Source organism: Oncorhynchus tshawytscha, linkage group LG14 (assembly GCF_018296145.1).
Source record: "Oncorhynchus tshawytscha isolate Ot180627B linkage group LG14, Otsh_v2.0, whole genome shotgun sequence".
NCBI lineage: Eukaryota > Metazoa > Chordata > Actinopteri > Salmoniformes > Salmonidae > Oncorhynchus > Oncorhynchus tshawytscha.
Genome location: NC_056442.1, coordinates 11,436,348 through 11,460,944, shown reverse-complemented (window position 1 = coordinate 11,460,944; position 24,597 = coordinate 11,436,348). Strand labels below are relative to the sequence as shown.

Below are 24,597 nucleotides of genomic sequence, written 5' to 3'. Positions count from 1 at the left end.
TCTGGCAGCAAAGTCTGGGTCTTTATTGGCTATCGAAAAAGAGTCTGAGTAACCCTGATCATATGCGAAACTCCTATTGGAGAAGACATTCTTCTGCATATGGGCGTCATCATCAGACTATAACGCTACAGATAGAACCATAAGATTAGTTTTAAAATATATATTTGGTTACGCTGTTTGTTGTAAGTGACCTGATTGTACTTTTGCAGCGGATCTGCAACAGGAAACCATAATCTCTTCAAGTCTTTAGTTCGTGATTTGTTGTCCATAGGCAAAGTAAAAGGTAAGGCGATCTATAATTCATAACAGTGTTGATGACAGCCTCTATATCATCTCATTAGAAATGAGAAGGAAATCAACTACTTGCAGTCTGTGTTTTGAAACGAGAAAGCACCTTTTTTGTTGAGAACGGGGAAATTAGGTGGTGGTCTGAAGCTAAAAAACGTGAAGTTGCGCGATCCCCGTCGAGGGAGGAGCTGATGTTTTGTATATGACGGTAAAACATGCTTATGGTGACAATACAATGTGTTGGCACCTTCCATTCTTGCACATTTTCGCATAAAAAAAAAATATATATTTCAACAGTCTGCGCAGGCAAATTTGCCGAACTGCTAAACTTGGAACCAATCACAACTCCCATACATTTCCCTCGTGATGAAGGCAGCCAATGGCCTGCTTCTATTTTCGATGTAAACACATCCTCTTGTGCCAACCTCAAGCTGCTGCCTTGAACAGATATAACTATCTCCCAAAGACTGAAACAGGATAAATACACATCACCAAAAGTATGTGGATACCACTTCAAATGAGTGGTTTCGGATATTTCAGCAACACCCGTTGGTGTATAAAATCGAGCCCATAGACAAACATCGGCAGTAGAATGGCCTAACTAAAGAGTTAAGTGACTTTTAACGTGGTACCGTCATTTAACGTGGGACCGTCATTTATTTATTTTTTCTTTAACCTTTAACTAGGCAAGTCAGTTAAGAACAAATTCTTATTTTCAATGACGGCCTAGGAACAGTGTGTTAACTGTCTGTTCAGGGGTAGAACGACAGATCTGTACCCTGTCAGCTCGGGGGTTTGAACAACACTAACCACTAGGTTACCCAGCCGCCCTAAACTACATTAGTGTCTAGTTTGAGAAACAAATGCCTCAAGTCCTCAACTGGCAGCTTAATTAAATAGTGCCCTCAAAACACCAGTCTCAACCAACAGTGAAGAGGTGACTCTGGACTCTGGCCTTCTAGGCAGAGTTCCTCTGTCCAGTGTCTGTGTTCTTTTGCCCATCTTAAATATTAAATTTTTATTGGCCAGTCTGAGATATGGCACTTTTTTAGTAACTGCCTAGAAGGCCAGCATCCCGTAGTCGCCTCTCCACTGTTGACATTGAGACAGGTGTTTCTGGGGGGAATGGCCCTAGCCCTCACCCTTGAATCCAACAGGTCCCAGACGTGCTCAATTGGATTGAGATCCAGGCTATTCGCTGGCCATGGCAGAACACTGACATTCCTGTCTTGCAGGAAATCACGCACAGAATGAGCAGTGTGGCCTACGAGCCCTCAGTCCAGCCTCTCACAGCCTATTGGGGACAGTCTGAGTACTGATGGAATGATTGTGCGTTCCTGGTGTAACTCGGGCAGTTGTTGTTGCCATCCTGTACCTGTCCCGCAGTTGTGATGTTCGCATGTACTGATCCTGGGCAAATGTTGTTACATGTGGTCTGCCACTGCGAGGAGGATCAGCTGTCCATTCTGTTTCCCTGTAGCGCTGTCTTAGGCTTCTCACAGTATGGACATTGCAATTTGTTGCCCTGGCCACATCTGCAGTCCTCATGCCTCCTTGCAGCATGCCTAAGGCATATTCACGCAGATGAGCAGGGACCCTGGACATGTTTCTTTTGGTGTTTTTCAGAGTCAGTGGAAAGGCCTCTTTAGTGTCCTAAGTTTTCATAACTGTGTCCTTAATTGCCTACCATATGTAAGCTGTTAGTGTCAACCGTTCCACAGGTGCATGTTCATTAACTGTTTATGGTTCATTGAACAAGCATCGGAAACAGTGTTTAAACCTTTTACAATGAAGATCTGTGAAGTTATTTGGATTTTAACAAATTATCTTTGAAAGACGGGGCCCTGAAAAAGGTTAGTCTTTTATTTATTTATATATGTATATATATATTACACAGTTGAAGTCGGAAGTTTACATACACTTAGGTTGGAGTCATTTAAAAATCGCTTTTCACCCACTCCACAAATGTCTTGTCAACAAACTATAGTTTTGGCAGAAGAAAGTAAAAGTGCAATATGTGCTATGTAAGAAAGCTAATGTTTAAGTTCCTTGCTCAGAACATGAGAACATATGAAAGCTGGTGGTTCCTTTTAACATGAGTCTTCAATATTCCCAGGTAAGAAGTTTTAGGTTGTAAGAAGTATAGGACTATTTCCCTCTATACCATTTGTATTTCATTAACCTTTGATTATTGGATGTTCTTATAGGCACTTTAGTATTGCCAGTGTAACAGTATAGCTTCCGTCCCTCTCCTCGCTCCTCCCTGGGCTCGAACCAGGAACACAACGACAACAGCCACCCTCGAAGCAGCGTTACCCATGCAGAGCAAGGGGAACAACCACTCCAAGTCTCAGAGCGAGTGACGTTTGAAACGCTATTAGCGCGCACCCCGCTGACTAGCTAGCCATTTCACATTGGTTACACCAGCCTCATCTCGGGAGTTGATAGGCTTGAAGTCATAAACTGCGCAATGCTTGACGCACAACGAAGAGCTACAGGAAAAACGCACAAAAGTGCTATTTGAATGAATGCTTACGAGCCTGCTGCTGCTTACCACCGCTCAGATACTTGTATGCTTGTATGCTCAGTCAGATTATATGCAACGCAGGACATGCTAGACAAATTATGTGTAGTTAACTAGTGATTATGATTGATGGATTGTTTTTTATAAGATAAGTTTAATGCTAGCTAGCAACTTACCTTGGCTTACTGCATTCATGTAACAGGCAGTCTCCTTGTGGAGTGCAACAAGAGGCAGGTAGTTATAGCGTTGGACTAGTTAACTGTAAGGTTGCAAGATTGGTTCCCCGAGCTGACAAGGTGGAAATCTGTTGTTCTGCCCCTGAACGAGGCAGTTAACCCACCGTTCCCAGGCCGTCATTGAAAATAAGAATGTGTTGCCTAGTTAAATAAAGATTAAATAAAGGTGTTAAAAAAAAATCCCAAATTGGTGTCCAAAAATACAGATTTTCGATTGTTATGAAAACTTGAAATCGGCCCTAATTAATCGGCCATTCCGATTAATCGGTCGACAACTAGTTTGAGGATCTGAGGGCCATGCCAAATCTTTTCTCCTGAGGGGAAATAAGCGTTGTCGTGCCTTCTTCACGACTGTCTTGGTGTGTTTGGTGATGTGGACACCGAGGAACTTGAAGCTTTCAACCTGCTCCACTACAACCTCATCGATGAGAATGGGGGTGTGCTCGGCCCACCTTTTCCTGTAGTCCACAATCATCACCTTTGTCTTGATCACGTCAGGGGAGAGGTTGTTGTCCTTGCACCACACTGCCAGGTCTCTGACCTCCTCCCTATAGGCTGTCGTGTCGGTGATCAGGCCTACCACAGTTGTGTCGTTGGCAAACTTAATGATGGTGTTGGAGTCGTGCTTGGTTATGCAGTCATGAGTGAACAAAGAGTACAGGAGGGGACTTTGCACGCACCCCTGAGGTGCCCCTGTGTTGAGGATCAGTGTGGTAGATGTGTTGTTACCTACCCTTACCACCTGGGGGCGGCCTATCAGGCTGTCCAGGATCCAGTTGCAGAGGGAGGTGTTTAGTCCCAGGGTGCTTAGCTTAGTGATGAGCTTTGAGGGCACTGTGGTGTTGAATGCTGAGCTGCATAATGTTGGATGCATTGGAATATAATATTTAGGTGGTTTAAATGATTAACCTTCCCACTAACCTTCTAAAAGTTGACGATGCCAAAATCTAGTGTGAGACATGTTTCCGGTAATGTTCGTTTCATGCATATACATTTGAACAAAGCACATCATCACAAATCGTTTTTCACCATTTATTGACTAAGGAGACAAGTAGCGAAAGTGGCTTCGGGAGTATTTGAAGTATCTAAATATAGTGTAACCTACCAATCAATGTAGTCTATATTAAGTACCGTGGAGGGAACAATCTTACAATGTTGCAGTCCATACATGAGCGCTTTACCATCTATGCCAGAAGCCCGAGCCTCTGCTAGAGACTTGAACTGTCGTCAATGCATGATTCGGTATTACCCCTTCTCTCTAGGAGCATGTGTGTGCCCAGGCCCCGTAGGCGTATCAAAGACCCCACCCTGGTCACTAATGTAGCTAACCGATGTAGAGAGAGACAAGTACCTTAGCAAAATGCAATCTAAAGCTTGTGTGGTCTAGAGACGAGAGCTCTACCATCTATGGCAAAAGCCTGGGCTGCTGATGACAACAATATAATTCTCCCCATTGCATGTTACAATAGTAAAATTATCTGTTTTGTCATGTGTTAAACTGATTCTACATTGAATTTAGTCTTTGAAATGTTCAAACAACCAGGTGCATCTGTCGTCGGTGTTCTTCAACTCCAAAATGTACTTGGACTGTGTAAGACAACCCACAAAGAAAAGACTACAGGCAAATACACGTGGTGTACAGCAGGGCGAGTTCAAACTGCAGTAGGATGGTTCTCCTCACAGGTCCGTGAATCAGCCCATGCTTGGTGAATAGCACTTGGTTGATATCTGGGAGCAGGACTCATGAGAGCTGAATTGATATAGTGAGAGACCAGAATGAATCAAATCAGTCATCACAGCAAAGGAATGTATTTTGTGAGCTAGAAAATGAACATTCTGACAGTCTGAGGCAGGGTGCTCTGCAATCATCCTAGTCCAGCTATTGACAGGGATAATGTGGCATTTCGTATTTATCAGTATGAATTAAATGAGTGCGGCCTGCCTTGATGACTGTATTAGATGTACACTACATGTCCAATAGATTTTTGTGACCTTGAATTATTACTCCCGGAATGACATGCTAGCTAGTGATAAACCTACAGTATCTGCTCCTGCTAGCTAGCAACATATCTTCTTATTAGCAAGCTAGCTATATTACTAAGGTTGCTGTGTTCTAAGTTGGGAGTCGTTTTACAGCTTGCATTGACGGTCTCATGTTTCTATAACTAAATAGTTCAAAATAAATAGACTTGATACCCGATAGCAGTTTTGTCGGACGAAGATAGCTCTCGAGATGTCACCAGCTGTCTACTACCTTAGATACGGACACCGTGACTGGCAGACGTGATCAGCACAGAGAGTACCATGAATAGTACACACGTTTTGAGTTTAGTACTTTAGCGAACATAAAAGGTACGTATTTAAATGTTTGTGTTCAGGAAAAAAAAACACTATGTAAAAACCAGCTCCTCCCTCGACAGAGATCGATCATCTCGAAAACTTAAGCAGATCCTGTCGCTTGCTACGGGCCATCACCTAAAGGGGTCCGGAAGGACCTTTACCTAGAACAGCAAGCTGATACAGGCCATATTGTAACCAAATACACGTCTCAAATCTAACGGTTATTGCTACCAGGTGCATTGATCCATGTTATAGTAGTTCCTGTCTCAATCTTATACAATATGAATATCTTCATTTATTTCATTGCCTCATTTCATAACTCACTGGTACTCCTCCTTGATCAGATGGCCCAGTGGTGCCAGCTGCAACTACTGGAGTCGAAATACCTGGAGCAGGTCGACCAGCTCTACGATGACTCCTTCCCCATGGACATCAGACAGTACCTCAGCAAGTGGATTGAGAGCATCGACTGGTAAGCAGTGACGGGAGGAGAGGGTCTGCTGTATTTAATAGATAAATAAAGATTCTATTCTACTATATTTGGATCTATGCCATTCTATGTTAGTGATGCTGAGACGCTGCGGTATAATGGATCTATAAAGTTCTAATCTCTCTACTGTTATCTATTCACATAACTTCATCCGATCTCTTCCCCTGTGATTGAAACCCTGTAGGGAAAATGTGGCTGTTCAGGACTCCTTAGCAACAGTACGTTTCCATGACCTCCTAGCCCAGCTGGATGACCAACACAGCCGCTTCGCCCTGGAAAACAACTTCCTGCTACAACACAACATCCGCAAGATCAAGAGAAACCTCCAGGTATAGTATGAGCTCAGTCACGTCTGTGCCAGTGGCCTTCCATACTGTATTGCTTGTATGCTACAGTAATGATCTATAATAACTTTTTTTTAGTATTATTCTGGTTATGACCCCAGTGTCTGAATGGGTTTTGGGGATTTATAGTAATAAAGTACACACTTTCACAGGACCACTTTCAGGAGGACCCCGTTCACATGGCCATGATCATCTCCAGAAACCTGAAGGAGGAGCAGAAGATTCTGGCTGCTGCCAAAAGCATAGAGGTGCCCTACATGGACTTTTATTGACATGCATTGTAATTAACAAAATCACCACACTATCCACGCTGTCAGATATTGTAGGTGATACATAACTGTATATTGAAGTGTTTACATGCTTTAACTGTGAGGTTAAATGAACAGTATTTTCTTCTCAGACTGACAGAGAAAACACACAGACTAGCATGGTTCTGGAGAAACAAAAGCTGGACAACAAAGTCAAAGACATGAAAAACAAGGTTCAGGTGAGTGATCGTTTCCACTACACAGCTCAAAAAAATAAAGGGAACACTAAAATAACACATCCTAGATCTGAATGAATGAAATATTCTTATTAAATACTTTTTTCTTTACATAGTTGAATGTGCTGACAACAATCACACACAAATTATCAATGGAAATCAAATTTATCAACCCATGGAGGTCTGGATTTGGAGTCACACTCAAAATTGAAGTGGAAAACCACACTACAGGCTGATCCAACTGATGTAATGTCCTTAAAACAAGTCAAAATGAGGCTCAGTAGTGTGTGTGGCCTCCACGTGCCTGTATGAACTCCCTACAACGCCTGGGCATGCTCCTGATGAGGTGGCGGATGGTCTCCTGAGGGATCTCCTCCCAGACCTGGACTAAAGCATCCGCCAACTCCTGGACAGTCTGTGGTGCAACGTTGGTGGATGGAGCGAGACATGATGTCCCAGATGTGGTCAATTGGATTCAGGTCTGGGGAACGGGCGGGCCAGTCCATAGCACCAATGCCTTCCTCTTGCAGGAACTGCTGACACACTCCAGCCACATGAGGTCTAGCATTGTCTTGCATTAGGAGGAACCCAGGGCCAACCGCACCAGCATATGGTCTCACAAGGGGTCTGAGGATCTCATCTCGGTACCTAATGGCAAGCACATGGAGGGCTGTGCGGCCCCCCAAAGAAATGCCACCCCACACCATGACTGACCCACCACCAAACCGGTCATGCTGGAGGATGTTGCAGGCAGCAGAACGTTCTCCACGGCGTCTCCAGACTCTGTCACGTCTGTCACATGCTCAGTTTGAACCTGCTTTCATGTGAAGAGCACAGGGCGCCAGTGGCGAATTTGCCAATCTTGGTGTTCTCTGGCAAATGCCAAACGTCCTGCACAGTGTTGGGCTGTAAGCACAACCCCCCACCTGTGGACGTCGGGCCATCATACCACCCCCATGGAGTCTGTTTCTGACCGTTTGAGCAGACACATGCACATTTGTGGCCTGCTGGAGGTCATTTTGCAGGGCTCTGGCAGTGCTCCTCCTTGCACAAAGGTGGAGGTAGCGGTCCTGCTGCTGGGTTTCTGCCCTCCTACGGCCTCTTCCACGTCTCCTGATGTACTGGCCTGTCTCCTGGTAGCGCCTCCATGCTCTGGACACTACACTGACAGACACAGCAAACCTTCTTGCCACAGCTCGCATTGATGTGCCATCCTGGATGAGCTGCACTACCTGAGCCACTTGTGTGGGTTGTAGACTCTGTCTCATGCTACCACTAGAGTGGTGAAAGCACCGCCAGCATTCAAAAGTGACAAACATCAGCCAGGAAGCATAGGAACTGAGAAGTGGTCTGTGGAGAACCACTCCTTTATTGGGGGTGTCTTGCTAATTGCCTATAATTTCCACCTGTTGTCTATTCCATTTGCACAACAGCATGTGAAATTTATTGTCAATCAGTGTTGCTTCCTAAGTGGACAGTTTGATTTCACAGAAGTGTGATTGACTTGGAGTTACATTGTGTTGTTTAAGTGTTCCCTTTATGAGCAGTTTATATGTTGATTCCGTCAGTGATTTGCAGTACGTGTTCATGCATGTCAGGTTTGCCATCTATCTGATCCAACACGTTTATCTCACTTGCTAGGAAGCGGATCAGAATGTAAAGTCTCTGGAATACCTTCAAGACGAGCATGACTTTAAGGAAAATACTCTTAAGAACAGAGGTGAGGTGTTTTATTCTCTGTCTGTAGTAGATCATCTATTTACAGGAATCTGTGTTTCAAGTATAGCCAGTAAGATCGTTTTTCCTTCTCCCACTTTAGAACATGAAATGAACGGGCTGACACCGAAACAGCTGGAACACGAGAAGCTGCTGATTGCAGAGATGTGTTTGAAGCTGAAGATCAAGAGAGGGGTAAGAGGGGTCAGGATGAGGTTAAACGGTGACGTTTCATCATGACATTGTACTGTGAATATTAACCGATTTGTTTACGCTTCAATCACCACTAAAACTACATGTATTTTAGTCATTCAGAACATGTGAGTTGTGACTAAGGGGACTTTCAAGCCAAATTGGTTTGGTGCGTTTACCCCCTTTGTTTGGTTCTTTGGACTGGTGTGAACATTATATCCACACTTGGGAGGGCACTAAACAATGCACAGGGGTTCACTCAAAAAGGGTGGTCTCGGTCCAATTCAATTCGTACACTGCTGCGGTTCGCTGCAGGTGAGAATGCAGACAGCCAAAACACAGGAAAAGAGGTTGCGCATTATTTTTGGTTGTTTGACAGCATTTTATTTAATGCTCGCAGCATCATCACTTGAGGTCTCTGAAACATTTTGTGAGTAGCAGCGCATTCGTGAGTGCATCCAATGCAGGTTAGGGGGGCTATACCGGGGGGCTATACCGGGGGTATAGCTGAAAATAGCCTATTCACCTTGCAGTTAGGCTCCCGCGTGTTGTTGGAAGACCAAAGCGAAAGTAATATGAAGATCGGGACACACAAGTGATGCTTTAGAATAATCAGAGATGGATTTAACGTGAGCATTTAAACAAATGACTTTTATGGATACATGGTTTTGTTGAGGAATTTTTTGTTCGTTTGACATTTGGAAATGTGAAACCAATCGGATCAAATAGGGGGGAAAAGACAAAGTAACAAATAGATTAGAACTATATCTCAAAACTATATGTGAAAACGCCCTTAATGTATTATCCAGCAATAACCAGCCTACTCATGTTGAAGAGTAGATAATAACTGTTCTTTGTGTGCATGGGACTTTACTTAATTTCCCCCACAGGAAGTGGTTGGCCAGTTGGCGGAGGTGCTCAACATGGCCGAGGCGGTCCAGTCAGACCTGATCTCAGAGGAGCTGGCAGAGTGGAAGAAGAGGCAGCAGATCTCCTGTATCGGAGGACCACCCAACGCATGTCTGGACCAACTGCAGAACTGGTGAGGACTTGTCTGATCAAGCAAAAATATGAATTTAGGAACCCAACAAATAAAGTATTCTTCTTATTCGGGCTTCATCTTCTTCCCCTGTAGGTTCACAGCGGTGGCGGAAAGCCTGCAGCAGGTGAGGCAGCAGCTGAAGGAGCTCCAGGAACTAGAGCAGAAGTACACATACGACAACGACCCAATCAAACAGCAGAAAGGCTTCCTGGAGGGGCGGGCCCTGACACTGTTCCGGAACCTCCTAGAACAGTGAGTGACACCACATTTGTATTCCAATGTTAAAGGCCCATTCTGTGTTTTTCGCTGGTGTTTTTGATTGTTTTTTTTGTTTTTTTTCTCCACAATTTTGTGGTATCCAATTGGTAGTTTACAGTCTTGTCCCGTCGCTGCAACTCCCGTACGGACTCGGGAGAGGCGAAGGTCGAGAGCCATGCGTCCTCTGAAACACGACCTTGCCAAGGCTCACTGCTTCTTGACACAGTGCTCGCTTAACCCAGAAGCCAGCCGCACCAATGTGTTGGAGGAAACACCGTACAACTGGCGATCGCAGTCAGTGTGCATGCTGTCGGCCGCAACAAGGAATCGCTAGACAGTGATGGGACAAGGACATCCCGGCAGGCCAAACCCTCCCCTAACCCGGAGGACACTTGGCCAATTGTGCGCTGCCGCATGGGTCTCAGCCGACTGTGACATAGCCCGGGGTCGAACCCGGGTCTATAGTGGCGCCTCTAGCACTGCTATGCAGTGCCTTAGACCTCTGAAAGTATTTAGACCCCTTGACTTTTTCCACATTTATGGAAACCACCAGTCTCAACATCAACAGTGAAGAGGCAACTCTGGATGCTGGCCTTCTAGGTAGAGTTCCTCTGTCTAGTGTCTGTGTTCTTTTGCCCATCTTAAACTTGTATTTTTATTGGCCAGTCTGAGATATGTCTTTTTCTTTGCAAATCTGCCTAGAAGGCCAGCTTCCCGGAGTCGCCTCTTCACTGTTGACGTTGAGACTGGTGTTTTACGGGTACTATTTAATGAAGTTGCCAGTTGAGGACTTGTGAGGTGTATTTTTCTCAAGCTAGACACTCTAATGTACTTGTCCTCTTGCTCAGTTGTGCACCGGGGCCTCACACTTCTCTTTCTATTCTGGTTAGAGACAGTTTGCACTGTTCTGTGAAGGGAGTAGTACACAGCGTTGTACGAGATCAGTTTCTTGGCAATTTCTCGCATGGAATTGCCATCATTTCTCAGAACAAGAATAGACTGACGAGTTTCAGAAGAAAGTTCTTTGTTTCTGGCCATTTTGAGCCTGTAATCAAACCCACAAATGCTGATGCTCCAGATACTCAACTAGTCTAAAGAAGGCCAGTTTTATTGCTTCTTTAATCAGAACAACAGTTTTCAGCTGTGCTAACATAATTGCAAAATGGTTTTCGAATGAGAAATTAGCCTTTTAAAATTATGAACTTGGATTAGCTAACACAACGTGCCATTGGAACACAGGAGTGATGGTTGCTGATAATGGGCTTCTGTACGCCTATGTAGATATTCCATAAAAAATCTGCTGTTTCCAGCTACAATAGACATTTATAACATTTACAATGTCTGCACATTATTTCTGATCAATTTGATGTTATTTTAATGGACAAAAAATGTGCTTTTCTTTCAAAAACAAGGACATTTCTAAGTGACCCCAAACTTTTGAATGGTAGTGTGTATATATACTGTATATTCTACCCATTTGTTCTTGAAGAATATCTAAATGCCTCTATACAATATATCCCCTCTAAATTCCTTGTGTCTATGGTGTTTCTCAGTTCCTTGGTGGTGGAGAGACAGCCCTGTATGCCCACACATCCACAGAGACCTCTGGTGCTGAAGACACAGGTGCAGTTCACTGTCAAGCTCCGGTAAGCACAACACAACAGCACCTCCCGTCAGTAGTTCCTATGAATCTGTCCAGACCTGGTTGAGTTTTGATTTGCATTTTCTCTCTAGATTTCTTGTGAAGCTCCAGGAATTCAATTATCAACTCAAAGTGAAAGCTTTGTTTGACAAGTAAGTGGATGAGTGTGGTAGAATATATGTTTGTCCGTTGTTATGCCCTGCTCTTGAATTTGTGACGTGAATACATAACTAAAGAAGGAATGCACATTGCGTTTTCTCTCCAGGGACGTTACAGAAAAGAAAGGGTTTCGTAAGTTCAACATATTGGGCACCAACACAAAAGTTCTCAATATGGAGGAGTCAAATGGAAGCCTGGCTGCAGAGTTTCGCCATTTGGTAAGCTGGCACCATTTACAAATGGCATACAGGGCATTACACCTGAATGAGTTGTCCCGATTTTCCATTTGGACCTGCACTGTCATCACTCCTTACAGTTTATTCTCTGGTCTCAACACAGCAACTGAAAGAGCAGAAAGTAGCCGGCAACAGAACAAATGAGGTGAGAGATTACCTGGGTTATATGACTGCCCTATAATGACAAGGTGAACCGGTACAGTCCTAGGGTGGCGTCACAATGATTACTCTTTTCTCCTGAAGAGTGCACTCGTTCACCACTTCCCACATATGTTAAAGCATTGAATTGGTATGTTTCGGAGGGGAGTTTCCATCATATTTCTCATACCAGTCATTTCCCTTTCAAATCAGGGAAGTGAACAAGTGCAGACTTTTGGAGGAAGGCAAGACAATTGGGACATAGCCCCTAATGTGTTACTGTCTGACCATGTTATTCCAGGGGCCTCTCATTGTGACAGAGGAGCTGCACTGCATCTGCTTTGAGTCTGAACTCAACCAGTCAGGTCTGGAGCTCAAGCTAGAGGTAAGTGGTCTGAAATATAGTTCAGAAAGGAAACACCAAGTAGATTTTTTTTTAAACAACAAAAAAAAACATTTCTTTAAGAATGAATAATGCAAGTTGTGGCGATATAGGCTCTACTCCTTCAGGGTAGCTCACTGCCCATGCAAAGCGTCAATATCTAAAATGACCTACAAGCAGGAAAACAGAACCTAACAGGTCGAGGCTGGGGTGATGGTGGGAGTAAAGAAGCAAACGGATACAAGCAGGATGCAGGCAGCAGGATGTGTTAGAAGAATCAGTCATCTTAAATAGAACGGCAAATAAGGTGAAGGGGATCGTTACTAGCATCTAATTGGTGCCATCTCAGCTGATGCTGAAGCGGGCACTCGGCTTCCTTTTCTGAACTGGCTTCACTTTATTTCAGAAAACAAACACCACATAGAAATATGTTTAACCATTTATTAAATAATGAATATTTCAAGTCTTGGTGATATAGGCTCTGTTACATCAGGGGAGCTCACTGCAATAAGCAAAGCATTAATATATAAAATTACCTACATGCTATACCAATCCCCCAAATCAGCAGAACCATACACCATACACACTATGTGTCACTACTGCAGAAAGTGCCATTGAGACATGATCAAATAGACCAGCTAGGTCATCCTACCATTACAAGACTATACAATGTGTGAATATGAACCATGTGTAGAATGCGCTGTGCAATGTATGTCTTGTACAGTGCCTTGCAAAAGCATTCATCCCCCTTGGCGTTTTTCCTATTTTGTTGCATTACAAGCTGTAATTTAAATAGATTTTTATTTGGATTTCATGTAATGGACATAAACAAAATAGTCCAAATTGGTGAAGTGAAATAAAAAAATAACTTGTTTCAAGAAATTATACAAAATAAAAAACTGAAAAGTGGTGCGTGCATATGTATTCACCCCTTTGTTATGAAGCCGAGTTCAAACAGGTGCAGTTAATACAGGTAATAAGTGGAGAACAGGAGGGCTTCTTAAAGAAAAACTAACAGGTCTGTAAGAGCCGGAATTCTTACTGGTTGGTAGGTGATCAAATACTTATGTCATGCAATAAAATGCAAATGAATTACTTAAAAATCATACAATGTGATTTTCTGGATTTTTGTTTTAGATTCTGTCTCTCACAGTTGAAGTGTACCTATGATAAAAATGACAGACCTCTACATGCTTTGTAAGTAGGAAAACCTGCAAAATCGGCAGTGTATCAAATACATCCCACGGAGCGCCATTCAATCCATTATTTAAAAAATGGAAAGAATATGGCACCATAACAAACCTGTCAAGAGCGAGCCGCCCACCAAAACTTACAGACCAGGCAAGGAGGGCATTAATCAGAGAGGCAACAAAGAGACAAACGATAACGCTGAAGGAGCTGCAAAGCTCCACCGTGGAGATTGGAGTATCTGTCCATAGGACCACTTAGTACACTCCACAGAGCTGGGCTTTACCGAAGAGTGGCCAGAAAAATATATATTGCTTAATGAAAAAAATAAGCAAACACGTTTGTTGTTCGTCAAAAGTGGGAGACTCCACAAACATATGAAAGAAGGTACTCTGGTCAGATGAGACTAAAATTGAGCTTTTTGGCCAAGGAAAGCGCTATGTCTGGCGCAAACCCAACACCTCATTACCCAGAGAACACCATCCCCACAGTGAAGCATGGTGGTGGCAGCATCATGCTGTGGGGATATTTTTCATCGGCAGGGACTGGGAAACTGGTCAGAATTGAAGGAATAATGGATGGCGCTAAATACAGGGAAATTCTTGACGGAAACCTGTTTCAGTCTTCCAGAGACTGGGACGGAGGCTCACCTTCCAGCGGGACAATGACCCTAAGCATACTGCTAAAACAACACTTGAGTGGTTTAAGGGAAAACATTTAAATGTGTTGGAAAGGCCTAGTCAAAGCCCAGACCTCAATCCAATTGAGAATCTGTGGTATGACTTAAAGATTGCTGTACACCAGCGGAACCCATCCAACTTGAAGGAGCTGGAGCAGTTTTGCCTTGAAGAATGGGAAAAAATCCCAGTGGCAAGATGTGCCAAGCTTATAGAGACATACCCCCAAGGCTTGCAGCTGTAATTGCTGCAAAATGTGTCTCTACAAAGTATTGACTTTGGTTGGGGGGGTGAATTGTTATGCATGCTCAAGTTCTGTTTTTTTTTGTCTTGTTTGTTTCACAATAAAAAATATTTTGCATCTTCAAAATGTTGTGTAAATCAAATGACACAAATCCCCCAAAAATCCATTTTAATTCCAGGTTGTAAGGCAACAAAATAGGAAAAATGCCGGGGGGGAATACTTTCGCAAGCCACTATAGTTCTCATATGACACTGGGTACCCTTGCTTGAGGCAAGGTGAGCTGTTATCTTAGGACAAATATACTATCTTAACTAGCAACCGTAAGCAGTACGGACCCAACCGCCCTGGAGACGCACCGCCGGGTGCTCACACTGAAACTAAATGAGTAATCATCTGACGGGTCAGCATAAGGAGATATTTTTATCTAAGAAGCAAACGTAAGCAATATGAGCCAGTCAACCACCTGCAGCTACAGTGCCTTCAGAAAGTATTCAGACCCCTTGACCCTAGATGTTAAAATGTGAGTGTCCATAATGCAAACAGTACTTAAGAGATAATGCAAGATTAAAGGGAAGGAGCACTTAGTGTATCTCAGACTGAAGAACCCATAAATCCATCAGCCTTTGGAAAAGTGCAATGCAACTACAACACTTATGCCTTAACTTGAGAGAGAGAGAAGTCTACTTGAGCTGAGCTGTCTTAACGTATATACCGGTAAGCCCTGAGAGAAGATAGATGATGACCTGATAACAAGAAGAAATAGACCAAATAGATACTGAAATATGCCTGCATATTAGTTAGCTCAGAACAGAAGCGGCAAGTATAGCTATAATTGCACACTATTTCAGACCTGCATGTTAAATTGAGTGTTTTTAGCTAAATGTATAAGGGAAGGTTCCAGAATGATTAACCTACTGTCAGAATATGTACGGAATTATAAGTGTGACTGCCGGTGCAAGTCACACTAGCTAATGTGACTGGAAGACACCGTAAATGAATAGCTGATACTATAGTGTCTTGCAGCGGTCTGGTGTCCCGCGCGACACATAATAGGCTACTATCTAGATTGATTGCTGCGCTAAACAAATTTGCGGCCGCATGAGACCAAATACTATCAAATCTCCGTGATAAGCACCAACCTGCTCATGTCATCAAGAAAACATTGGTACTCGCTGTATATCGACGCATAAAGGCTAGTGTAGGCTACTTCCTCCTGTATAGGCGAGTCAATTTCTATGTGATGGGGTGTTAACCGAGCGCACAGACCCTGCCCGATACTGGCATTGGAAATAAAAACAAATAAAGTATACAATACTCCCGAGACAAATCTACGATCTAGCTAGTTGTAGCCGCTATTGACAACAGCAGAGCAGCGACGTGGATTGATCCTCGCAGCCAGACATGCCACATGAGCATATTGAATGAGGTTCAACCACAGCTAGCAAGCATTCGCAAAGAAAATTAATATCAGAAAAACGCAGCATAGTGAGAAACGGCTAGTTACAGCAGCAGCATCAATGCTGCAAAAGAAGCAAACGCATACTGGCAATCACAGCTGAGGCGGGGACTCACGTTCCCTATCTGAACTGGCTTCTATTTATATTAGGCCTACACTCCCATTTTCATAAGGTCCAACAGCACTCTGACCTTATTTAATTTGACATTCTCTGGCCTCTGGTCCTTCTTAGACCATCTCCCTGCCCATCGTGGTCATCTCCAACGTCAGCCAGTTGCCCAGTGGCTGGGCCTCCATCCTGTGGTACAACATGCTGACCAGCGAGCCCAAGGTAGTACAATGCATTCATTCAATTTAACCTTTATGTATACATGTTATTTGCATTGAGATCCAATCTCATTGCAAGAGAGACCTGTTCATAAGGCCCACGCATTAGCCAGTCTAAATCAGATTTTTAAAAATTGACAGTACACAAACGCACTGCTCTCCTTTTCTGTCTCGCTCGTTTTCCCTGGTCTGTCCCAGAACCTGAAGTTCTTCCTGAGCCCTCCTGCAGCGTCCTGGGGTCAGCTGTCTGAGGTGCTGAGCTGGCAGTTCTCCTCTGTCACCAAGAGGGGACTCAATGAAGAGCAGCTAGGCATGCTGGCTGACAAACTACTGGGTGAGTCATGATGGGGGGGAATTGGCTTTTGTTATGTTACCATACTTCTAATAACATTGCTGGTTGATTTACAAACTCCCGATACTTCATGATGAGATTAACCTAGATACATTTACTAACAGGCCAGAAAGCACAGAGGAATCCTGAGGGCCTTATCCCCTGGACCAAGTTCTGTAAGGTAGGTCATGACTACAATATACAGAATACAACATCTTTACAGTTGTAATATAGCAGGACCTAGTAATCCATCTAGACATCTGAAGACACATTGTTTACTGTAGAGTCTCAGTGAGAAGAGCTTTCCCTTCTGGCTGTGGATCGAAGCTATCCTGGACCTCATCAAGAGACACCTGCTGTCCCTGTGGAACGATGGGTGAGTTAGTTCTTTATCAGTCGGTTGAACATTATCATTATCTGCGTTAGCAGAATGGTGTCTCTAGCTGCAATTTCTCAGCACAAAAGCAAACAACTACACTGTTAAGCTCTAATTAGCTGAGGAACCCTCAATTCTGTTCTCTTATATCGAGAGGCAGAGTTGTTTTGATAACTGGTTGAGGAATTTGGTAGCAACAGCATTGAGTCACAATCAGTCGATTCTTGTAAAAATGGAAAAAGTCGGTGTTTGTATTCGATAAAGGTTTGTATTAAAAGTATGAATTTCAGCACACCGCAGTTGTATAGGACAAACATAGGTACAGGTGAGCGTTTTCAGAATTTACATTTTTACGACAAACAATTGATGGTGACTCAATGTTGTTGCTAGCAAATCCCGCGACCAGTTATTAAAACTCAACTCCGCCTCGATATAAGAGAACGGAGTTGCGCGTTCCTCTTGCTAGCTCTAATGGACTACCAGGGACCACACATGGCTGAATCAGGTACAGTGCATTCGGAAAGTATTCAGGCCCCTTCCCCTTTTCCACATTTTGTTACTTTACAGACTTATTCTAAAATGGATTCAACAAAAATCCTAGTCAATCACAGTACCCCATAATGACCAAGCGAAAACAGGTTTTTAGAAATGTATTAAAAATAAAAACACAAGTATTCAGACCCTTTGCTATGAGACTCGAAATTGAGCTCAGGTGCATCCTGTTTCCGGTGATCATCCTTCAGATGTTGCTACAAGTTGATTGGAGTCCACCTGTGGTAAATTCAATTGATTGGACATGATTTGGAAAGGCACACACCTGTGTATATAAGGTCCCACAGTTGACAGTGCATGTCAGAGCAAAAACCAAGCCAAGAGGTCGAAGGAATTGTCCGTAAAGCTCCTAGACAGGATTGTGATGAGGTACAGATCTGGGGAAGAGTACCAAAAAATGTCTGCAGCATTGAAGGTCCCCAAGAACAGATTGGCCTCCATCATTCTAAAATGGAAGAAGTTTGGAACCACCAAGACTCTTGCAAGAGCTGGCCGCCCGGCCAAACTAAGAAATCGGGGGAGAAGGGCCTTCGTCAGGGAGGTGACTAAGAAACCGATGGTCACGTTGACAGAGCTTCAGAGTTCCTCTGTGGAGATGGGAGAACCTTCCAGAAGGACTACTATCTCTGCAGCACTCCACCAATCAAGCCTTTATGGTAGAGTGGCCAGATGGAAGCCACTCTTCAATAAAAGGCAAATGACAGTCTGCTTGGAGTTTTTCAAAAGGCAACTAAAGGTCTCGCAGACCATGAGAAACAAGATGGCGCCAGAGAGGATGGCTGCCACTTTATTGGATCTTAACCATCCGTGCCATTTTTTTCCCCCCACATTGTATATAAAAACAAATCTTACCTAATGTTGCTGCTACCTTCTCTTATGACCGAAAAGAGCTTCTGGACATCAACAGCGACTACTAACCTTGAATTGGACTAATAATTTTTCATTTATGAGTTGGACGAGAAGGATTTACTCCAGACACCCGAACAGGCCCTCATCCCCGTAAGACAAGGCGTAGCGGTCTATGTATATTTGTAAACAACAGCTGGTGCACGGTATCTAAAGGAAGTCTCTCAAGGTTTTCCTCGCCTGAGGTAGAGTATCTCATGATAAGCTGTCGACCACACTATCTACCTAGAGAGTTTATTTGTATTTTTCGTAGCTGTCTACATACCACCACAGACCGACGCAATGAGCTGTATACCGCCATAAGCAAACAGGAAAATGCTCATCCAGAGGCGGCGCTCCTAGTGGCCGGGGACTTTAATGCAGGGAAACTTAAATCAGTTTTACCTAATTTCTTTCAGCATGTTAAATGTGCAACCAGAGGGGAAAATAACTTTATACCAACTTTACTCCACACACAGATGCGTACAAAGCTCTCCCTCGCCCTCCATTTAGCAAATGTGACGATAATTCTATCCTGATTCCTGCTTACAAGCAAAAATTAAAGCAGGACGCACCAGTGACTCGGTCAATAAAAAAGTGGTCAGATGAAGCAGATGCTAAAATAGAGGACTGTTTTGCTAACACAGACTGGAATATGTTCCAGGATTCTTCCGATGGCATTGAGGAGTACACCACATCAGTCACTGGCTTCATCAATAAGTGCATTGATGACGTAGTCCCCACATTGACTGTACGTACATACCCCAACCAGAAGTCATGGATTACAGGCAACATCCGTACTGAGCTAAACGGTAGAGCTGCCACTTTCAAGGAGCGGGACTCTAACCCAGAAACTTATAAGATATCCCGCTATGCCCTCCAACGAACCATCAAACAGGCGAAGTGTCAATAGAGAACTAACGTCGTACTACACCGGCTCAGATGCTCGTCGGATGTGGCAGGGCTTGCAAACTATTATAGACTACAAAGGGAAGCTCAGCCGAGAGCTGCCCAGTGTCACGAGCCTACCAGACGAGCTAAATAACTTATATACTTGCTTCGAGGCAAGTAACACTGAAACATGCATGAGAGCGTCAGCTGTTCCGAACAACTGTGTGATCACCCTCTCTGCAGCCGATGTGGGACCATCATAGTCCCTGTGCCCAAGAACACCAAGGTAACCTGTCTAAATGTCTTCCGCCCCGTAGCACTCACGTCTGTAGCCATGAAGTGCTTTGAAAGGCTGGTCATGGCTAACATCAACACCATTATCCAAGAAATCCTAGACCCACTCCAATTTGCCTACCACCCTAACAGATCCACAGATTATGCAATCTCTATTGCACTGCACTCTGCCCTTTCACACCTGGACGAAAGGAACACCTATGTGAGAATGCTATTCATTGACTACAGCTCAGCGTTCAACACCATAGTGCCCTCAAAGCTCATCGCTAAGCTAAGGACCCTGGGACTATACAACTCCCTCTGCAACTGGATCCTGGACTTCCTGACGGACCGCCCCCAGGTGGTAAAGGTAGGTAACAACACATCCGCCACGCTGATCCTCAACATGGGGGCCTTTAGGGGTGCGTGCTCAGTCCCCTCCTGTACTCCCTGTTTACTCATGACTTCATGGCCAGGCACGACTCCAACACCATCATTAAGTTTGCCGATGACACAACAGTGGTAGGCCTGATCACCGACAACGATGAGACAGCCTATAGGGAGGAGGTCAGACACCTAACTGCGTGGGGCAAGGACAACAACCTCTCCCTCAACATGATCAAGACAAAGGGCACAACAAAACATATTCCCCTTCAGGAGACTGAAAATATTTGGCATGGGTTCTCAGATCCTCAAGGTTCTACAGCTGCACCATCAAGAGCATCCTGACGGGTTGCATCATTGCCTGGTATGGCAACTGCTCGGCTACTACAGTGGGTAGTGCGTACGGCCCAGTACATCACCGGGGCCAAGCTTCCTGCCATCCAGGAATCTCTATACCAGGCGGTGTCAGAGGAAGGCCCTACAAATTGTCAGACTACCAGTCACCCTAGTCATAGACTGTTCTCTCTACTAATGCACGGCAAGCGGAACTGGAGCGTGAAGTCTAGGTCCAAAAGGCTTCTAAACAGCTTCTACCCCAAAAACATAAAACTCCTGAACATCTAATCAAATGGCTACCCAGACTATTTGCATTTCCCCCCCTTCTACACTGGTGCTACTCTGTTACTATCTATGCATAGTCACTTTAACTCGTATCTACATGTACATATTACCTTGACTAACCAGACTAACACATTGACTCTCTACCGGTACCACCTGTATAGAGCCTCACTATTGTTATTTTACTGCTGCTCTTTAATTATTTGTTACTTTTATTTCTTTCATTTTTGGGGTGTATTTTAACAAAAAACTGCTTTATTGGTTAAGAGTTTGTAAGTAAGCATTTATCTGTAAGGTACACCTGTTGTATTCAGTGCATGTGACAAATGAAATTTGATTCGATAAAACCAAGATTGAACACTTTGACCTGAATGCCAAGCGTCACGTCTGGAGGAAACCTGGCACCGTTGAAGAATGGCGGTGGCAGCATCATGCTGTGAGTGTGATTTTCAGCAGCAGGGACTGGGAGACTAGTCAGGATCGAGGGAAAGTTGAACAGAGCAAAGTACAGAGAGATTCTTGAAAACCTGCTCCAGAGTGCTCAGGACCTGAACCAGACTTGAACCCAATCGAACATCTCTGAAGAGACCAGAGACCTGTAAATAGCTGTGCAGTGACTCTCCCCATCCAACCTGACAGAGCTTGAGAGGATCTGCCGAGAAGAATTGGAGAAACTCACCAAATACAGGTGTGCCATGCTTGTAGCATCATACACAAGACAACTTGAGGCTGTAATCGCTTCCAAAGGAGCTTCAATGTGATGTGAAATGTGATATTTCTGTTTTTTATTTGTAATCATTTCTAAAAACCTGTTTCTGCTTTGTCATTATGGGGTAGATTAATGAGTAAAAAAAAACAATTGATTCGCTTTTAGAATGAAGCTTTAACATAACAAAATGTGGAAAAAGTCAAGGGGTCTGAATACTTTCCAAATGCACTGTACATTTACAGAATTTTTGGACAATGTCAATTTCCCCTGTCAAATAAACGTAGAGGTTAAGAAATGTTTATTTTCTTTTTCTCACCCACACAGTTGCATCCTGGGCTTTGTGAGTAAGGAGAGGGAGAAGGCCCTCCTGACTGGGAAGTGTCCAGGCACGTTCCTGCTGCGCTTCAGTGAGAGTAGCAGAGACGGAGCCATCACATTCACTTGGGTGGAACACGACCTATACGGTGAGTCTGTGAAAACACACACACACACAGCGGCCCTGTAGCCAATTACAATTAAAAGGTTGATATATTTTGATGTGTGTGTTTTCACAGATAAGCCTGTATTCCATGCAGTGGAGCCCTACACCAAGAAGGAACTGTCTGCCGTCTCTCTGCCTGACATCATCCGCACCTACAAGGTGATGGCAGCTGAGAACATCCCAGAGAACCCACTCCGCTTCCTCTACCCAGACATCCCCAAAGACAAGTTCTTCGGAAAGTACTACGCTAGGGCCTCAGAGGGTAAGCAGCCAGTGACCACTTTGTTTTTCAATCCTCTGTGAATATTATAATAAATAATATATGCCATTTAGCAGACACTTCTTTTTATCCAAAGCGACTTAGTCATACGTGTATACATTTTACGTGTGGGTGGTCCCAGAATAAAGAAGCATGACTGAAATCTACTTCCATTGTCCCACAAAGTGGCTGAAAATTCTTCTCTCTTCAGTTTGCTCCTCAATCATTCAACTTGGTAGCAATAGTGTTACTTTTGATTTACACAAAGCCCCTGTAAGGACCCGGATGTCTGTTTGGTAGACCATCGGGGTTGTGTTTTATGACCAACCTCTCTATCAATCTATTTTCTCTATATAGCATTGAATGACCATAGAAATTGGCTATAGATCACAGACAGATCTGGGACAAGTGGTCTTTATATCACTGGTCCACCATTTTTTTTTTTTCAGCATCAGAGCCCATGGATGTGGAGAGCTCCAGCAGCACAGGGTACATGAGGACAGAACTCATATCAGTGTCAGAAGTGTAAGTCTCGAGTATCCTTCATAATACTCAATATTCATTTCGTTGAAAGGTAAAGATGCTATAAAATTCTTTATTTGTATTTGCAATAGTCTGGTTTGAGTATGATTTTATAATCTGATTTAACTGTTATTTTCACAATGTATTCTAGTCACCCATCTAGACTGCAAGACAACATGATGCCCATGTCGCCAGACGTGTTTGGAGAGCTGAAGAGGAGCGTTGCACCAGTGTTCCAGTGTTGGACTGGTCCTAAGGAAATTGATGCTGTGGTGAGTAAAACTTCCCCTCTGGTGTTTATTCAATTCAATTCAATTGCAGTCTGATGCCAAACACTAAGAATTGAACAATGCATTCATTTGCAAATATGTCCCTTGAATTTCTTGTCCATTGTTGTTCTTTATCACACTACTTGCCTCAGACGTCTGATCTCGGAGAGTTTTTAGCTGAAGACTTTCAGGTATTGTGAATGGTACCGGTTTCTCCGAATAAGCATGTCTTTGCTAGTAATAACAGGCTGTGGGCGATGTTTCAATAGTGCCAAATAATCACCGGTACCTACTGTAGTAACCTGCGGTACAATTTGTTTTGTGTTTTCAGCATGAGGCTCATGTATGCATGATTGTCTGTAGTCTGCTACATTTCCTAACCAGTATGCAAACATCCTCTAAAAATGCTTCAATCCCTTGAGATTGGAATGAATGTGTGTATTGCAAATTCAATGTCATCATGGTGCCATTTATTTTGTCCCTCTGACCAATGGTAGTTTTGCATCCATAAAGACACTTTGCTCTTGTTGACATTTTATCCATCCCTCTGTAGATGTTTGAGAACACACCTGACTTGGACTGCAACTGAGCCAACAGACATGTGGGACCTGATCTTTTAGTTTTATACGGAAGCCTATTTCATTTCCATCCTTTACCCTCCTTGAACTTCAGTAGTCACGTTCCAGAACAAATACACTTTTTGTTTGTACTGAGTCAGTTTTAGAAATATACATTACACTTATAAATTATTATATATATATATATATATATATATATTACACAATGAATAATTTGGTGATAATGTGCATGAACATAAAGCACTTAGCTAACTACTGTAACATTTGTATAATGAATGAATAGGGACTCCTATGTCTTTCCATGCCAATATTCAACAGCATACAGTCCCGTGTGGTTAACTTGCGACGCCGGGGTTGTGGGATCGATTGTCATGTGGGATCGATTGTCATGGGGGACCAATTAAAAGTGTGAAAATGTATGCACTCACTACTGTAAGTCACTCTGGATAAGAGCGTCTACTAAATGACTCCAAAAAAGGAATAAAGGGAGATCTCATCCATCTTTAAAATTATATCTTTATTGTTTGATCATTGAAATAAATACAGTACCAGTAAAAAGTTTGGACATACCTACTCATTCCAGGGTTTTTCTTTATTTTTGACTATTTTCTACATTGTAGCATAATAGTGAAGACAAACTATGCCGCACCAATGTGTCGGTGGAAACACCGTGCACCTGGCAACCTTGGTTAGCGTGCACTGCGCCCGGCCCGCCACAGAAGTCGCTGGTGCGCGATGAGACAAGGATATCCCTACCGGCCAAACCCACCCTAACCCGGACAATGCTAGGCCGACCTCCCCATCACGACAGAGCCTGGACCTCACATCTTTTTCATTGCCCCAGTCTGAGGTCCTGAGCGCTCTGGAGCAGGTTTTCATCAAGGATCTCTATACTTTGCTCCATTAATCTTTCCCTCGATCCTGACTAGTCTCACAGTCCCCGCCGCTGAAAAACATCACCACAGCATGATGCTGCCACCACCATGCTTCACCGTAGGAATGGTGCCAGGTTTCCTCCAGATGTGACACTTGGCATTCAGGCCAAAGAGTTCAATCTTGGTTTCATCAGACCAGAGAATCTTGATCCTCATAATCTGAGAGTCCTT

The 24,597-nt window shown here is 43.6% G+C and overlaps 1 protein-coding gene across 3 annotated transcripts; it reads left to right on the top strand.

The window, feature by feature from the left end:
- On the top strand, positions 1 to 24,060 carry LOC112253955 (signal transducer and activator of transcription 1-alpha/beta). 3 transcript variants are annotated; one of them, XR_006078783.1, is made up of 25 exons: positions 2 to 283; positions 5,733 to 5,860; positions 6,063 to 6,207; positions 6,375 to 6,470; positions 6,623 to 6,709; positions 8,348 to 8,426; positions 8,526 to 8,617; positions 9,505 to 9,656; positions 9,750 to 9,908; positions 11,468 to 11,560; positions 11,649 to 11,708; positions 11,822 to 11,933; positions 12,055 to 12,096; positions 12,391 to 12,474; positions 16,269 to 16,367; positions 16,562 to 16,697; positions 16,820 to 16,875; positions 16,979 to 17,070; positions 21,707 to 21,846; positions 21,937 to 22,125; positions 22,572 to 22,647; positions 22,796 to 22,916; positions 23,066 to 23,104; positions 23,467 to 23,604; positions 23,665 to 24,060. XR_006078783.1 is itself a non-coding variant. In XM_024426102.2 (24 exons), the coding sequence occupies exons 2-24, from the start codon at positions 5,733 to 5,735 to the stop codon at positions 23,500 to 23,502; spliced, it is 2,313 nt and encodes a 770-aa protein (XP_024281870.1). In that variant the 5' UTR covers positions 2 to 283; the 3' UTR covers positions 23,503 to 23,658. The 3 variants fall into 3 exon arrangements, 2 of the variants coding, with proteins under 2 accessions (XP_024281871.1, XP_024281870.1); XM_024426102.2 differs by lacking the exon at positions 23,665 to 24,060 and having other exon boundaries at positions 23,467 to 23,658; XM_024426103.2 differs by lacking the exons at positions 23,066 to 23,104; positions 23,665 to 24,060 and having other exon boundaries at positions 1 to 283; positions 23,467 to 23,658.
- Positions 24,061 to 24,597: the final 537 nt, after the last annotated feature.

Bases quoted from the DNA above. Each gene is read 5' to 3' on its own strand.
- LOC112253955 (XM_024426102.2), top strand. From the start codon at position 5,733: ATGGCCCAGTGGTGCCAGCTGCAACTACTGGAGTCGAAATACCTGGAG. The intron at 8,618-9,504 runs GTAAGAGGGGTC...TTTCCCCCACAG, and splicing joins AGCTGAAGATCAAGAGAGGG to GAAGTGGTTGGCCAGTTGGC. The intron at 22,917-23,065 runs GTGAGTAAAACT...TACTTGCCTCAG, and splicing joins CTAAGGAAATTGATGCTGTG to ACGTCTGATCTCGGAGAGTT.